Source organism: Harpia harpyja, chromosome 20, assembly GCF_026419915.1.
Source record: "Harpia harpyja isolate bHarHar1 chromosome 20, bHarHar1 primary haplotype, whole genome shotgun sequence".
NCBI classification, from domain to species: domain Eukaryota; kingdom Metazoa; phylum Chordata; class Aves; order Accipitriformes; family Accipitridae; genus Harpia; species Harpia harpyja.
This window is the reverse complement of record NC_068959.1, coordinates 18,435,429-18,452,023: the sequence shown is the minus strand read 5'-3', so window position 1 is coordinate 18,452,023 and position 16,595 is coordinate 18,435,429. Positions and strand designations below refer to the sequence as shown.

At 40.1% G+C, this 16,595-nt stretch overlaps 1 protein-coding gene across 1 annotated transcript in view; it reads right to left on the bottom strand.

Annotated features, from left to right (window-relative positions):
- KCNIP1 (potassium voltage-gated channel interacting protein 1) overlaps positions 1-15,813 on the bottom strand; it is a 475,234-nt gene extending 459,421 nt beyond the window's left edge. Inside the window, exon 1 of the mRNA XM_052772081.1 lies at positions 15,358-15,813. Coding sequence (XP_052628041.1) covers positions 15,358-15,445 — 88 coding nt within the window. The 5' untranslated portion in view covers positions 15,446-15,813. The remainder of the gene's footprint in view (positions 1-15,357) is intronic.
- Between the last annotated feature and the right edge of the window lie 782 nt (positions 15,814-16,595).

Here is a 16,595-nt window from a genome sequence, read left to right as displayed (position 1 = left end):
AGTGCAATAAATACGTAAGGAACTAGACTGTCTAAAAACAAGGGATGTTCTACCTTAAAGAGGGTGTCAGAAGTGGACCTTGTGAAGTAATTGCTTTTAGATGGGATACAACATTTTGGAAACAGATGTTACAGTTTGTTTTCCTTACTCTTTTGACCTGAAGTGTACATCAGGAACCTCTGGGATGAAAAGGGTGCTCAAACTGGAAGAACAGCCACAGTTTAGTTATTTATAGCCTAGTTTTTTCCATTTGCTTTCAGAACTAACATGTTTCATCTTAGCTTTAGCCCGGAGAGGACCATTTGACACAAACAAGTTGAGGAAGTTGCCATTTTTACATTATGCAAGGAGGGAAACAAACGCCTTTTTTTTTCATGAGCCATTTCTCAGGTTTTACTTTTATCCTCATTTTGTCAGTTAACTGATAAAGGGAGAATGGGGCTAAACTATAGCTCAACAACTGGAGAAGAAGGTGTAAAGGGGAGTGTAATAGATCGAAGAGGTACAGTTAGAGTACATCAGCACACTGGAAGGAAACATTTCAGTTTACAGCAAAACAGGATTTAATGCATAAATCAGAAAGTGGCGATAAGTGGCAGGCAAAGACACTTCTGGCCACTTCATCACTTCATACGGCTTAATGCACCCTGGCTAGAAGGCAAAGAATAGAGATTTGACTAAACTCTTCATCTCTGCCAGATGTGGCCTTGAAAGCAGCATTGGTCATGTTCATGAGCGAGGACAAAGGAATCCAATACCTAAACATGTTTTGCTCAACAGGAACATTTTCTGTGTGCTATTCTGCAGATTTCCTCCATGTCCATGAGCTGGGTACCTCCTGCTTTAATCTAGCAAGCAGCAATAATGGCTGCAAATCTAAAGTTCATTTCATCCTACGGCTAGGAGAAACACATGCCAAACTCTATTTCACACTCATTTCTTAAAAGATAAAGGGTGTTTATGGTAGTTTGTTCTTTAATAAAGTAAGCACTTATAGGCCTTGTAGCCATACTGTAATATTTACAGTGTTCCTTAAAGTGTAGTAGAATTTTTTTTTCCTTTCAAACTACAGAACAAAGGCTTTATTAAAAATAAAACAACAAAAATGCTACATATGAATTAAAGAATGTCTTGCCCAGCATGAGCACTGCTCACTAAATCCTCTTCGGCAGCTCCTCACTGGGTTTCCAGGACTATTTTCAGCTAATTTGGAACATTTAAACCAATCCAAATGGTCATGAATTTACCACAAGAAATTCACTTGAGTTTTATCGCTTTAAAGTGCAATTCACCAGTTTATTTCATCTTAGGAAACACTGTGCTTCAGACAGCAACATGGAACAACTCTAGAGAATATATTAGGTTTTTGAAACACAATGCTAAGTTATATTTTATTTTCTTCAGTGATAGCATTCACTGGATTCTTCATGTGGCATTAATCATTTTCATGTTACCATGAAAATATGTGTGTATGTTTTTTTAAAATCTATTTTAAATATGTCTACATGGAGAGGGTCAGAAATTTCAGTCAAACAGAAGCTTGAAAGAACCAGAATCATATTCACAATAATCTAGAAACTCCTCTGAAATATCTTATTCCTTCTCTTCCTAAGATAAGATATTTAAGAAACACTCTGCAGTTTAGACATATGAAATTATTTACCTAAAGAGACCAGTTTTTCAAACATTGCCTGACATCTATCCCTTAGAACTTGTAACAGTGGACAAAGGATATTAAAATACTTTTAAGGGATGAAGAATTAAATTACACTGCCCTTTTCAAATGTAAATTATTCTTGTACTTGGGAAATATATATACTTATCAAGCATATTATGCTTTTCCTGGGATAGCATTTACAAAACCTCACCACCTGGAAACAGCAAGTTAAATTTGCTAAGGGTGGTGTTTCTTTTCTAGCAGGACATCAGGTACCAAAATAATAAGGTCAGATCTTGAAATGCTGCACAGAATTGTACCACTTCACGTGTGGTGGATATTAGACCACAGTTTTTTAATTTAGAGCCCCTCACCTGACAGGTCAATGCTCCAATAGTCACGCTGCTCACAGACAAAGAAAAGTGTAGCTCCAGTAAGCATCTACATGTTTATGGATCCATAATATTAAGTGTTTATTGCTAGAACAGACTTTATAATACAGTATCATCCAGCTTTAAGTGCAGCTGTCATGAAGGACGACACCAGGAAACACACAGCCCAAGCATAAGTTCGTAATTGCCAACAAACCACCACTTACTGTAGCTCTCAAATAAGTTTTAAGGACTAGTCTATATTCAGGTTATTCTCTGTATCTTAGAAAAATATTAACTATTAGGTCATTCTCAGATAAGAATGTTTTATAAGAACATAGACAGTCTTCAACTAGCTAAAGGCTGATTTTAGCTGGGCTGAAGGAGATGCTGGCAGCATGGCACCAGGCTTTACCACTACACCTGTTGTTTCTACAGATATTGACCAGTCATTTTAAATAATAAACAGCTGTGAGAAATTCTGTATGTAAAGCACTGCAAGTATACAAAGCATTTTTCTTGGAAAGCGGATAAAAACAAAGGAAAGACACACTTCATGTCAAATTCATTGTTGGACAATGAAGGTAACAAGCTCGCTTACAGGATGAGTTGTTTGCTAAGTCACAGTCGGTAAAAAAAAAAAAAAAAGTTAAACTCTCACAAAGAGGTCCTGAGAAGTAAAGCTCACTATAGATTCTAGGACAACTTGGTCAAAAAAGTTATCCTGAAAATTGGTTATAATTCAAGTGGTATGGGGGGTTGTGGCTTACTGTGGTTGCCATAGATCATACTTCTGCCCCTGGTATTGAGTCATTCAGTGCAAAGCAAGTATTTCTGCATAATGTAAAAAGATGGCCTTTCATAAAATTATCTTTCTTCTGTTTCTGATTCCTTGCAAAGGGATTTACCCCCCCCAACTTGTAAAATTCCATAGGATTTAGAAAGCCAGTATCAAAATAAACAAATCCTGGAATGAATGTTCTCAAATAATCTTTACAGTTTTATGCCCGCGGCGGGGGCTGACCCTGGCTAGATGCCAGGTGCCCACCAAAGCCATTCTATCACTCCCCCCACCTCAGCTGGACAGGGGAGAGAAAATATAACAAAGGGCTCATGGGTCAAGATAAGGACAGGAGAGATCACTCACCAATTACCATCATGGCCAAAACAGACTCAACTTGGGGAAAATTAGTTTAATTTATTGCCAATCAACCAGAGTATGGTAATAAGAAATAAAACCAAATCTCAAAACACCTTCCTTCCACCCCTCCCTTCTTCCCAGGCACAACTTCACTCCCAGATTCTCTACCTATCCCCCCCAGCGGCACAGGGGGATGGGGAATGGGGTTTACAGTCAGTTCATCACACGTTATTTCTGCTGCTTCATTCTCCTCAGGAGCAGGACTCATCACACTCTTCCCCTGCTCCAGCGTGGGGTCCCACCCATGGGAGACAGTCCTCCACGAACTTCTCCAACGTGGGTCCTTCCCACGGGCTGCAGTTCTTCACGAACTGCTCCAGCGTGGGTCCCTTCCATGGCGTGCAGTCCTTCAGGAGCACGCTGCTCCAGTGTGGGTCCCCCACGGGGTCACAAGTCCTGCCAGAAAACCTGCTCCAGCATGGGCTCCTCTCTCCACAGATCCACAGGTCCTGCCAGGAGCCTGCTCCAGCGCGGGGTTCCCACGGGGTCACAGTCTCCTTTGGGCACCCACCTGCTCTGGCATGGGGTCCTCCATGGGGTGCAGGGGGACAGCCTGCCTCACCATGGTCTTCCCCACAGGCTGCAGGGGAATCTCTGCTCTGGCGCCTGGAGCATCTCCTCCCCCTCCTTCTTCACTGACCTGGGGGTCTGCAGGGTTGTTTCTCTTACATGTTCTTACTCCTCTCTCCAGCTGCTGTTTCTGTGTGTCCTGCAACTTTTTTTCCTTCTTAAATATGTTATCACAGAGGCATTACGGCTATCACTGATTGGCTCGGCCTTGGCTGGCAGTGGGTCCGTCTTAGAGCCGGCTGGTATTAGCTCTGTCGGACACGGGGGAAGCTTCCAGCAGCTTCTCACAGAAGCCACCCCTGTAACCCCCCCGCTATCAAAACCTTGCCACACAAACCCAATACAGACCGACAAGGCACTTTTGGTATACCAACTATAAACAAACAAATAGAAACCACAGGAAGAACTTTTGCTTAAGATTTTGTTCTATAGAAACTGATCCAGAGCCTCATCTTTGCAAGTGAAGTTTACTACAAAGCAACAGGTTTTTTCTTCTGTTACCTAAGGTTATCCAACCTGCAGATGATGTGCTATGAAGAATCCAAACCAAACCAAAACAGAAGACATCAAGTTCATTCTGTCCCCCACCTTGCATATATTGCATCTCAATTTTTATACCTACAATATAGACACCTATTTTTGTCACACACCAAGTGCATAGCAAAGCCAGGTAAGTCTGAAGATGGACTAAAACAAGCTCCTACAACAGCATTTTAAAAATGTTAAATTAGCCTCTGTAAGACTGGCAGCACACTGAGCGTCTCCGAAAAAACAGATAGACAGAAGCTTCGAGCACGCTCCAGCTCTCCATACCTCATCCTTGCTATGCAGAATTACTTCCTACGGATCTACATAATCACATCCACGTCACCCATTACGGTCTGATTTGCTGTACTCCATCTGAAGCAATTCTTGGTTTAAATAACATTTCCTTGCTTGTGCTATTAGCTGCATGACAGTTAGACACAATAATATTTAATAAGCTTTTAAGGCTTAATTCCCCTCTCCCCCAACTTCCTAAGAAACCCCAGAGACTGTTAGAAGTAATCTTAGCTCTGTGCTCCCTTTTTCTTGCTTTTATAAAGTTTACTTGCGTACTACAGATTGTCAAATAAGTTTGTCTAGTACTGTCATTTCTTCCTCTTATAAAGACAAATGCACAGCTTGTTTATCACAGCTGCCTTCACAAGACAGTCTGTGGTCTTCATGTTTTACTCCTCCACGAAACACTGCAAATATGTTCAGCTTGTAACGGTGATTTTGCAGAAGTAATGTTCATAATGCAAATGTTTCTCCTGTTTTCCTACATTTATAAGAAGACAGAAATCTCACAATGAGCAGAATTATTTCTAAGATGAACACAGGACACAGCACAACGAGGTGTTACTCCATAAATTCAAATGCCAGCCCTTGATGCAAACAGCACTTCCTTCAGTTTCTGAAGGAGTGATTAGCATCACTACAATTGCATGAGTGAGACCTTTTGAAAACTGAAAGGACCTTAGTTATCACAGCTCACCATGCTGCCATTAACAATCACTGCAGCATTCTGAGTTACCATATCTGCAGTATGGATTACATTTATACAATGCTTTTATTCATTGAATCTCAAATTGCTTCTCATTAAACAAGTGGTAATATTCCTTTCAGGGCATCAACATAAACACACAATTCAACAACTGGGGAGCTTGCAAACATTTTCAGAGCCAGGTCAAAAACTCCCTGACATTTATGAGTTTCCCTAAAACACATAACCTAAAGAACTGCTGCTCCCCATATGCATAGGATGTGACAGGTATAGGATTAAAAAAAAAAAAAAAAAAAATCAAAACATCACAGCAAACAGACTTTAAGTAGGAAATCGAGAAGTCTGTTTCACTTTTTCTGCCTTTGTCGGCTTCAAGCTTACTTATCTCCCCCTTAGTTTTATGGTTGGAAATGTGTTTTTCATTTTTGTTGGCCTCCTCTTAAACTGAATCCAGATGGTTCTTATTCAATTTTTATCAACAGTCAGCTGCAGTTTTACTACTTCAAGGTGATGTGACAAGAGCCATATTTTATTGTATTAGGCTAAGCATTTTGATATAGAACATCTCATGCTTATTCATGTAAAGTAACATGTTTATCTCTACGAAAATGTAAATGATAAAAATCTCTCACACTTTTTATTCCCAGTTTATTCCAGGAACTCCATGCAACTGTTGGAATGTTGATGGACTATCAGAGGCTGCTGCTGCTGAAAATCATCACTAGCTTTACCGTGCAGTAGTAATAATGCTTTTTCATAGGTAACCATCATGTGTTGTGAATGTAAAAGGCAAAAACCAGACTGTTCCTCTCTAAGAATTGCTATGTATGACTTCATTGTTCTTTGAAAAGACAGATGATCTATTGTGTTTATCATTTACCCTTCTTATTATCACTAAAGCAGAGATTCAAACTGCTGAGTAAGTGTGACTCATGTTTGTGAATAGTTATGTTAAAACGTGTATTTCAACAGATATTCAGATCTCAAGATTTTAATCTACTCATTTTCTCCTCCAGTTCCCCACAACACATTGTAACATTGGGAATTAAGAGTAGGAATTTGTTGCCTAACTAAACACAAAGCTTAGAAGGTTACTCTGCGCTTCCGTAGAGGACACCTGATTGATACCAGAAGCAAGATCACAGGGCCCTCACAGTCCTCTTTTCCAAGCACCATTAGCACTGCATACAAATCACGAAAACTGCTGTCTATTTGTGAACTAGTGGGAAGCGTGAAAAATACATATTAGGAGCGCTTATTTAATACCCGCTCCCCTCGCATCACCCTCCATTATCATCTTTCCAACATATTTTCAATTAACATGCTGTCGTGGTTTAACCCCAGCCAGCAACTAAGCACCACGCAGCTGCTCACTCACTCCCCCCCCACCCAGTGGGATGGGGGAGAAAATCGGGAAAAGAAGCAAAACCCGTGGGTTGAGATAAGAACGGTTTAATAGAACAGAAAAGAAGAAACTAATAATGATGATGATAACACTAATAAAATGACAACAGCAATAATGAAAGGATTGGAATGTACAAATGATGCGCAGGGCAATTGCTCACCACCCGCCGACCAACACCCAGCCAGTCCCCGAGCGGTGATTCCCCGCCCCCCCTTCCCCGTTCCTATACTAGATGGGACGTCCCATGGTATGGAATACCCTGTTGGCCAGTTTGGGTCAGGTGCCCTGGCTGTGTCCTGTGCCAACTTCTTGTGCCCCTCCAGCTTTCTCGCTGGCTGGGCATGAGAAGCTGAAAAATCCTTGACATTAGTCTAAACACTACTGAGCAACAACTGAAAACATCAGTGTTATCAACATTCTTCTCATACTGAGCTCAAACCACAGCACTGTACCAGCTACTAGAAAGACAGTTAACTCTATCCCAGCTGAAACCAGGACACATGCCAAAACACTTAAAAGACAGAATTATATTCCCAGTAGCATAGTTTTCCCAGGTGCCTATTATTAATTTCATTTGTAGCCAACACACTTCTAATTTAGATTGGATAATGTATGTGATACTACTGTGAATTGTTGCATAATGCTTTGTGATTAAGGTAACACATTCACCCGAGGCATACAATATTTTGGTAATAAAACCCACAGATAAAACAACATATAAAAAATAAGTGGCATTTATGCCAAAACTACAAGGGTATAGACCAAAAAAACCCAGAACATGTCACCCTCAACAGCAGATCATATAGAAATACAGCCAATTCAAAGACATTTTTTAAACCCTATTTGTCTGATGAAGACTGACACCTTTATTGCAAGGTCTGAAAACATCACAGAACAATTTCAGGCAGGCAAAGTATTGCATTACTTACGTTGCTTTCAGGTGACTTCCTGTGCAAGTAAAGCTGGATCCACAGAGACAACTAAGTAATGCACTTCTCTTGATCCTTATCTTGTAGTCCACTCCTGCTAGTCACCCTGCACTCAGCCATCCAGTGGATATTTTAAAAGTGTGATAGTCAGACGCCCATAAAGAAGAGGAAAACGGCCCAGCCTCATTAGCAGGAAAGCTGCAAGAGGGGCAGAGAAAGGCAGAGCGGTCCCACATAGTCACTGCATCAATCACACACACGTTGCAGATGTGCACCACTGCTATATAATCATCTCTATAAACTGGAGCAGCTTCAGCAGAACAGCTCCACCCAAACCCCTGAAACATGGTCACCCCTACCTGGCCTAATTCCATAGATGACTTTGGCTGTTGAGGTGGGTAAAACTTTCTAGGATTCAGATTTGAACTATGGCACCAAGAATCATCTTCTGGAGTTCCCATGATTTTCCTCACACTTACCGGCAGCTTTGGCACATCTATTAATAGCTAAAAGTTGAAGGAAGAAGACAAGTTAAGAGTTTGAAAGCCTCCACATCATCTACTTTTCTATGTAGATTTAGCCTTCTACATGCTTCATAGTCCAAGTTAGGAAAGCACCTTCAGTATAAGATGGTTGCCGTTCCACTGAGTCAAACACACTGTACTCCCTTCACAATGGATGTATTTGTTCATTACATCTTCCATTACCCAGTTTAAACACGACTCTTAGTGAAACAATACAGAAACAAACATCTTATCTTCTAGCTACAAGAATTTACAAGTGGCAAAACACCATCATATCATGCAACATAAAGAAAACATTAGAAAAATGTCATGCCATTATTGCACACCTGAAAGACAAATTCACACAAAAGTTGAAGGTGCCACTCAAAATTTCCAAGGCAGGCAAGTTAAACACTTGCTCTTTACTAGACTTAAACACTAGGGACAATTTTCAGATTGCAATAGATTAAAACTGTATTCACTTTTGCTAGATGCAATTATGTAGATTATGTAACAAGATTTTATTTTTACACTCTCAAAACTCTATTTTGTCTTTACAAGATGAGCACCTCATCAAGCCTGTGGTAGCAATTCCTCTCTCGCTCTGTAATGTAAGGCTACTGCACTAGGTCTCCCATTTATAAAAGAGAACATTAATCACTCTTATTTTAAACCTCAGATTACTTCTAGTTATCAGCATTAAATGTACTCCACCCATCTGTCCTGCAAGCCAAATGTTGTGAAACAGTTATTACAAAGAATGAAATTCGAAGTTAAAGCCAGCTGAGAAGTAAAAGTCAAATTATATATGCATGCTATTGGTTTTTAGTAAAGCTGTGCAAATGTGGAAGAAGTTGGCCATGAATATTCATTCCAATTACATCACGAGCTTAAATGCTGCCATAGTTAAAACCTTCCCATGCCTGCTTTCCATTGCATTACCATTTATGAGCTTTACTAATCACATTAAAACAACAAAAACAAAGGTCCAAGAACAGGAACCACACAAATACCATCATAAAGAAAAGTCAGGACAGAATTTCATTTGCATCCCTAACAATAGGATTCCTGCTCAGGAAACGAGTTAGCTTTACCAGGCACCCAGCATGGAGCAGAAACACCACTGCACATTTTGTTGCTAGCACCAAGGCGATCAACATTTGAAAACACTGTCCCAGGAATAATTCATAAAAATACATACAGAATATAGCCCAAAACAGAGTTGACTTGAAGCTCAAGACTAGGTTCTAAGCACAAAAAAGACAGACAGGTGTCACCTTATTGTCGCCCTTTAGTATTGTGCTATTGGAGATAAAACTACACTTCACGTGCTAATTTAAGCTAATTTTAGCATTATTTAATACATGCTACTATCCACTTAGGTCGAGCCACCTTCAAGTGTTATCCGTTTACACTTAAACCTGTTCATTAGGTGGATATTAATAGGGTCCATTAGGTCAAAATATACTATGGCATATTCATTTTGCACCATTTTAAATGACAAAACCTACATGGCAAATTAACATATCAATTAACATTTCAATATAGCTACAGTATGGATATAAATGCATTAGCCCATTTGCCAGAAGCCCACTGGTTATGAAAAAAGGAGAGGGAAACAATAAAAAAAAAAAAAAAGAAAAAAACACCAAAACCAGCCACCCCACCCCCCATAGGATACCAAACTTTCTTAAAGTTGTTCCAATGCTATAGAATCTAATATGATTACTTTATTGCTTTTTTTAAATTTGTTTTTTATTAGAGAATCTGCAGATTAATCCATCAGTTACACAAAAAAAATTCTATACATATTTTCTCAACAGAAACTGTCTATTACTATAGTCCTGAATACAGACCTGGACAGTTAAACTGATACGCCTTGTATTTTTCAAACATACTCAGAGTAGAAGTATCACAGGTGTTACACCCAATATCATTAGTTTAGAAGGCAGAGAAGAGCCTGGTTTGCCCGCTGATATGATATCTAACTACACCCAAGATTCCACAATATTCCTGGCCATCAGACATGTCATACAGACATGCTTATTGCAAAACACCATTAAAAAAAAACTTCCAGATGAGTTTCCCAAAGAATAAAAAAATATTTTGTTTTCTGAATAAGTTATCTTTTGGGGCTAAACCATTGCAAACAACTAAGTTATCAATAAACTTCTAGCACACATGCAGCCATATGTTTGCAGAGCTATTAGTTTCTAGAAGCAGAGGTTTATAAAGAGTTTTAAAAGGAAGATTAGATTATTACCACTTCCTCTCACTGTCAGTTCTTAAAATCCATCTTGCTCCCAATGAAAGACAGAAGTGGAATGCATGTACATATATTCAGATTGCTCAACTACAGCCTTTGTGGAAAAGATAGATTTATTTGCAGTTCATTTTTCATCGACATACAAACATGCGTAACATGCCAAACAGAGGTGCGTTTTGCTTAGTGGCTCAAAGATTCATCAGTATGGAGAAAATATAACTAGATATGCTGGGTTTTTAAAAAGCAAAACAAAACCCATAGACACACCATGCAAGAGTTCCTACCAGCCGTGCAATGAAATTGGAGAGCTTCACTTGGTTGAGTTAGGATCAGGTACTGAATTGTTAAGATTCATTAGTTGTGGACTCTTCTCTAGGAAGCACAGCGAAGACAGCTATTCTGCCCCTCTCTAACTGTGGCTTTACACCAGCATGTTACGTGCAGAAACTCTCACTTACTTTTCAGGACTATTTGGAAAACATGGACAAGCTCTAACCCCACTCTGGAAAGCATGTTATTCACCTGGCTTCTGTAACCACTTTCCTTTTTAAAGAACATTTAAAACATTCAGAAAAGTTTTTATAAAGAGAGACCTGACGCCTTAGGGCTTTTACAAGAGCCCTCTGAATCAGAGCTTCTCTAAATTTGAAGGCAGTAGCCAGAATTCAAGGGGTGAAGGTGAGCTACACAGCAGCAGGAGAATCAAAATACCTTTTTATATGTCCACAGGTGCAGGAACCCTGACATCACTTGAACTGCAGTGAACCTTCCTGTGTCTTTAGGGCATCCAGCAACATTTACCCTACCCTTGCGTTTTCAGAGGCTAGAGTCATGAAGACAAACCTAATGCAGTGGCAGTATGCTCCAAAGGGAACAAGATTAACTTCCATTGTGAGAAGACAGAGCCTGTGTATGACTAAAAGGGACCAAGCACTTTCCGTCTCACATAACATCTCAGAAGACTAGCTGTAATTTGGATTCACAAAGCAGCAGCAAAACAGACCACATTGCTGTAAAACACTCAGAATACTTTTCTTTCCTGCTGGGGGGAGGCTGTAGGGAGAGCAAGATGTTTGAAGACTTTATCACTGCAGTGGAACAGATAATTGGGCAATTAAAACTATGAAAAGTGGACAAATTGCCACTTCTAGATGAATTGTGTTGCAGAACAAAGATGGGAGAAGCAAGAAAACAGAAATGAGAGCCTTTGGCAATCATTTTAATAGCACAACTAAAAGAGGGGCAGCTCAGGAACAAAGGTGAAAGGGTAGTTAATTTGCAGAAGCTTATCTGCTTTTGCAAAGGAACATTTTGAAGGAGTTGGTCCCTAAAATAATCTTGCTTTTCTTGTGCTGATCATTAGAACACATTAATAGAAATCCAAGAGGTCTCATTCCAGCAAGTAATTGAGCAAGGCCCTCCTGTACTACGTTTTTTAATGACATTAGCAGTATCTTCACTCTCACACAGAGGCTTGCTGTTTAATCATTCTGCTCAATAGGAACCCCCCAAACAAACTCATTCTTACCACCCCTACTTGCTCCCAGGGCATGGAGGAGGAACCATCATTTCACATACCACAGTAGAAGTAATGTGGAAGAACACCCAAACCTCACACAAAACCTTCCTCCCCACCCCCCATTTGAGGCAACTTTGGTGGAGGTGCTGCTGCTCATGCACTGTCCATCACCACAGTAACTCAGTTCCAGAAGCCTCTTCCAGACTCTTTCCTGCAGGTGCTGGACCCCCACCTGTGCCAAGAAGGAGAATAAGGGAGTTATTCTGCTCCTACCAGCTGTAAAGGGGCATGCTTCTCCAGGCACATTTTCTTTAATGCATACATCTCACTATACAAAGCTCTTGGTGGAGGAGGCTTTCTTTGGTACAGCAGCAGAAACCTCTGCTCGGTTACTAAGGTTTTCCAAATTAGAACACATTAAGAGGTAATCTGGCAAAATTTGCTAGTCCAGCTCTGCAGAGGTACTAGCTATGAACTTCTTGGTTTACAACCTCATAGATCTGCTGCAGCTGCAGGTTTAAATCAGGACATACCAAACAGGCTACTGACGACACGATGGTATCAGGTGTGCCTATTCCCTTACTGCCAACTGCAAGGAGAGGCTGCTGACTCGTCGCACCCTGTTGCAAAAGGAAGGACTTTATAGCTGCAGTTCAGTCTCATTTTATTATTGTAAATAATCAAGGGGAAAGAAAAATGTTATTATTAAGACAAGCAGAAGCCACAGAGCACAGCTAAGGATTACATCTCATTGAATTGTGGAATATCCCCCACCACAATAACCGTCAGAAAGATGGAAGCGTAAGAAGAGAATGAATCTTGTGCCTCACAAAGGATTCTCCTTGCAAAAAGTGTTTAAAGTAAATATAGAAAAAAACATTAAACAATATGAAGGAAATGAAGCAGGAGTGAGATGAATAACACAGGGGATATTGCTTGAATATTCAAGAGCATGTATATGGTGTCAGTTAAAAACCCCATAATAGCGATATACAACAGTTTTTATTTCTTGGCTTTCAATGCATAAGTTTTAGCAAAAGAAATACTAAACAATAAGCTCTGGGATAAACGTACAAACTTCAACACTTTTTTTTTTTTTTAACTCAACACTCCTGAGCAAGATTTCTAATCATTTCCTAGTTATGAGTTTCATAGTTAATGATACGGAAACATTTTAATTATAGCAGGTGTTTGATATCTATACAACAAACTCATTCACATGGTTTATTCCTTCCTGAATCTAGTTCTTCCAGTTCAAAACACAAGCAGCTGAGTAGAAAAAAAAAGAGTTTATTAGAGACTTTGAATCCTAGGAAGCCACTCTTATCTAATCCAAGCAGCTTGAAATGAGACATTGCAATAGGAACTAAGTGGGTAAAACTGTATGATACCATTGCATTGGCTGCAAAGACAATGATAGCGCAACACTGGCATCTTTCAGAAGAAAGGGGGGTGGGGGGAAGCAAACCTTGGACATTTTATACTCTCATTTCTAGCTCTCCATATAGTGCTATTCTACTGTCAGACTCAAATGTTGATGTATCCCTTTGCCAAAGCAAGGCAAGCAGTAGAGGCACAAGGACTGCTTGAAAACTCCCCATTAGATGAACTGCTCTAGATGAGCACATGGGGAAACACTACCAGAACACAGGTTTCCCCTTATCTCAATGGGAGCTCAAGCAAACAGCATGAAGTTTATTGCCGATCACTTGTGAATATAGCAGCATACACCCTATATTCCATTATCCCCTAAAAAAAATCACAAATAAAGTACATCAGACACACCATACCAACATGCTGTAGGGGATGAGGTCTTGCAGACAGCATCCTAGCACGATAGTAAGTAATTTCTTTCACTATATTTTCTTCTGTGAATTTCTCTTTTGTTGTTGATATTAAAGAGACATCTTGGCATTAATCATGAATTATAACCAACATCTGACAGCTCTTTTCTGTGACAGATTTTTACAAGTTTTTAATCTTTCCTCTGCTGGTGTTTGACAGCTTATGGATGACGGGGGAAAAAATGGAAGACGACTGATTAAATACAAGAAGATGCAATGTTAAACCAATCTTGATTTTAAGAACAACCAACCTGTCCAGTGTTCTTAATGTGAAACAGACATTTTCTCATGCAGATTTATTTGAAATCCAGTAAGGTTAATATGAGAAAGCTGTCTTAGAACTATATTTCTTTTCTAGAGAGACAGACTGAATAAATTTCCCCAGTTTCTACAAAAGGAAGCTGCACTCAACAGTCCTTGGCACTTTCACATTTGCTATTTTAAAAGTCACCTCAGTCTGCTTTAGTTTATCCTAAGAAACAACTTCAACATTAAAATTCATGCAGGAGCACTTGTGCTCCAGACAGCCAACACAGCCACACACCTCCAAGGTTTCTAAACTTATCTGAAAAATACATGGTTCTTTTTTGCTCCTTGACTATGAACACATTAAAAAAAGCTTCAGACTTTGTATTTAAAAAAAACACATCATAACAGAGACTCTTCAGCCTTATACAAATCTCTCCACTAATAATTTAGTCTGAACTGTATTATTAATTCCAAAAATCATACCCCCTCCAACCAAACACACACACATAAAACTTGGAGAAGTCTGACCCTCACCTAAACATTGTCCACATTTCAACAGGCAAACAGCAGTCAAGCATAACACTGTTTACTATTGTCAGGAGTTCCTAAACAGATCACCAATACTCATTTAATCAGCTGCCATAGATGGTGCTGAGAAGTATCCTTATGAAAGGAATGACCCACAACAATAATGTAACAACTTACCTCAGAGCACCATCACAGGAACTACTAGATTTACAAAGAATAGAGGATTTATTTTGTTTATTGTTTGATTTTAGCAAAGGGAACAGCATAAATAAGTTGGGTACTGTTCTACCTGCACATGGTAAGGCACACAGCGTGTAGGTGACAAGCAGGTACTCAAAATGCATGCGATAAGCAGTAACCTAGATTTTGAACCAAGGTACACACGCTTCAAACAAGGAGAAACACTTAAGTAGAAAATGACACAGAGAAGTACCGATAACTGACAGTTACGAAGTCTTTAGATTTTTGAAGCTGCACATCAACTGCTTCCAGAAACACATCTCCAAACACACTGAAATAGCCCACTACAGTTGTGAGCTACGGCAGATTGACAAATACAGGTTACAAACTACACAAGTTAGAAATAATTACATAAGGCTTTACAGCATAGCTCCAATCTTCACTGCACAGAGCAACTTCTTTCAGAGCAGCCAATTCCCAGAATTAAACCAAAACACCTCTGAAGAGACAATAATAAACTCTATCACCAGCCTCCTTAAAGGCTACAAAACTCCCCCCACAAAGCTAACAGCACAGTAACGGTATGAAGTAAAATGTTTTCTCTTACCTTTGCTGAGAGTGCCTGTAATGAGCTTAAAAATAGTCTGGGCAAATTTGACAATCCCATGCTTGCATCTCTTTGAACAGCCACTCATGGTTCAAACGGGTGGAAAAGCTCTTCTCTCTTACGAAGTCCAGGAATAACAAAAAAATAAAAAAGCGAGTGCTTTACAAAGTTGAGATGACAGTTTGTGCAATGCACAAAACTCTGCTCTCATGCACTGAGCCCCAGCCTCTGCACTGAGGTTTGCCTCTCTGAAGCTACTAGGAAAGATTGCAGTGGAGAAATTTGCATCCTCTTTTTGTTAAAGGTACAGCTCTCCCCTTCAGCCTCTCGGCTATGATTGTACACGCATGCCGCGATGCCCTGATGGAAGTTGCTAAGCTCAGGCAACACCTCAGCCAGGCAGGGAAGGAGGAGGGGTTTGGTTCACCAGGCTTTGCAGGCTGCCAACGCCGGGCACTGGTAATGCAGCAATTAATGCTGGAGTCACAGGGTGGTGACTGCTGCAAACAACAGTAGCTGCTCTTTGAAGACTGTTGTCTTCGTGCTCTTTTCCAGCTGATTTCAATTAAGTTGTAAATTTTACTCTCATCAGGCCCAAGGGAACCAGAAAATAATATTTTTTTTTTATTCTACCAACACTATACTCTCACTTTGCATGTAGAAGGCTGCAGAGTATTCCTTCGCAAAACCTGTTAGAAGAAAGCAAGCAAAGCTGTGCCCAGAAAAAAGTCTCTTCTTTTAATTTTACCAGCTTAGATGCTGGTCAGCTGGTTATTTGCTCAACACTCAGGGACGTGCCTGTCAGCCTCCAAGAGCCTGCAGGGCTTGTACTCACACCTCTGTGCAGCACGGCACCGTTTCAGACCTTTACTTTTTGTACGCTATCTCACTTTGTACTTGTCCGATGCTCACAAGGCTCCCTCTTAGTGTACTGCGAGTTTATCCCCTAGCAACAGCCACAGCTCTGGCTTCTCCAGTTCAGTCAATTATTTCTGCGTGCCTGGAATACTTTGAATAAAAAGACTTGATGTGTCCAGCAGCAAAGCAGAGGTGCTTCAGAGCTTCTGACCCCACCTGAGCGCTGGGTAGTGTCAGGCATCTTTAGACTTTAATTCATGCTGAAGTCCTCTCGGATGTTTTTAAAGAACCCCCAAAATACAGTATTTGCTTGTCCCGGGGTGGGTTACAAAGCAGATTACCTCAGGCTTCTGCTTACACCCAGCTGCCACTCGTTAGAT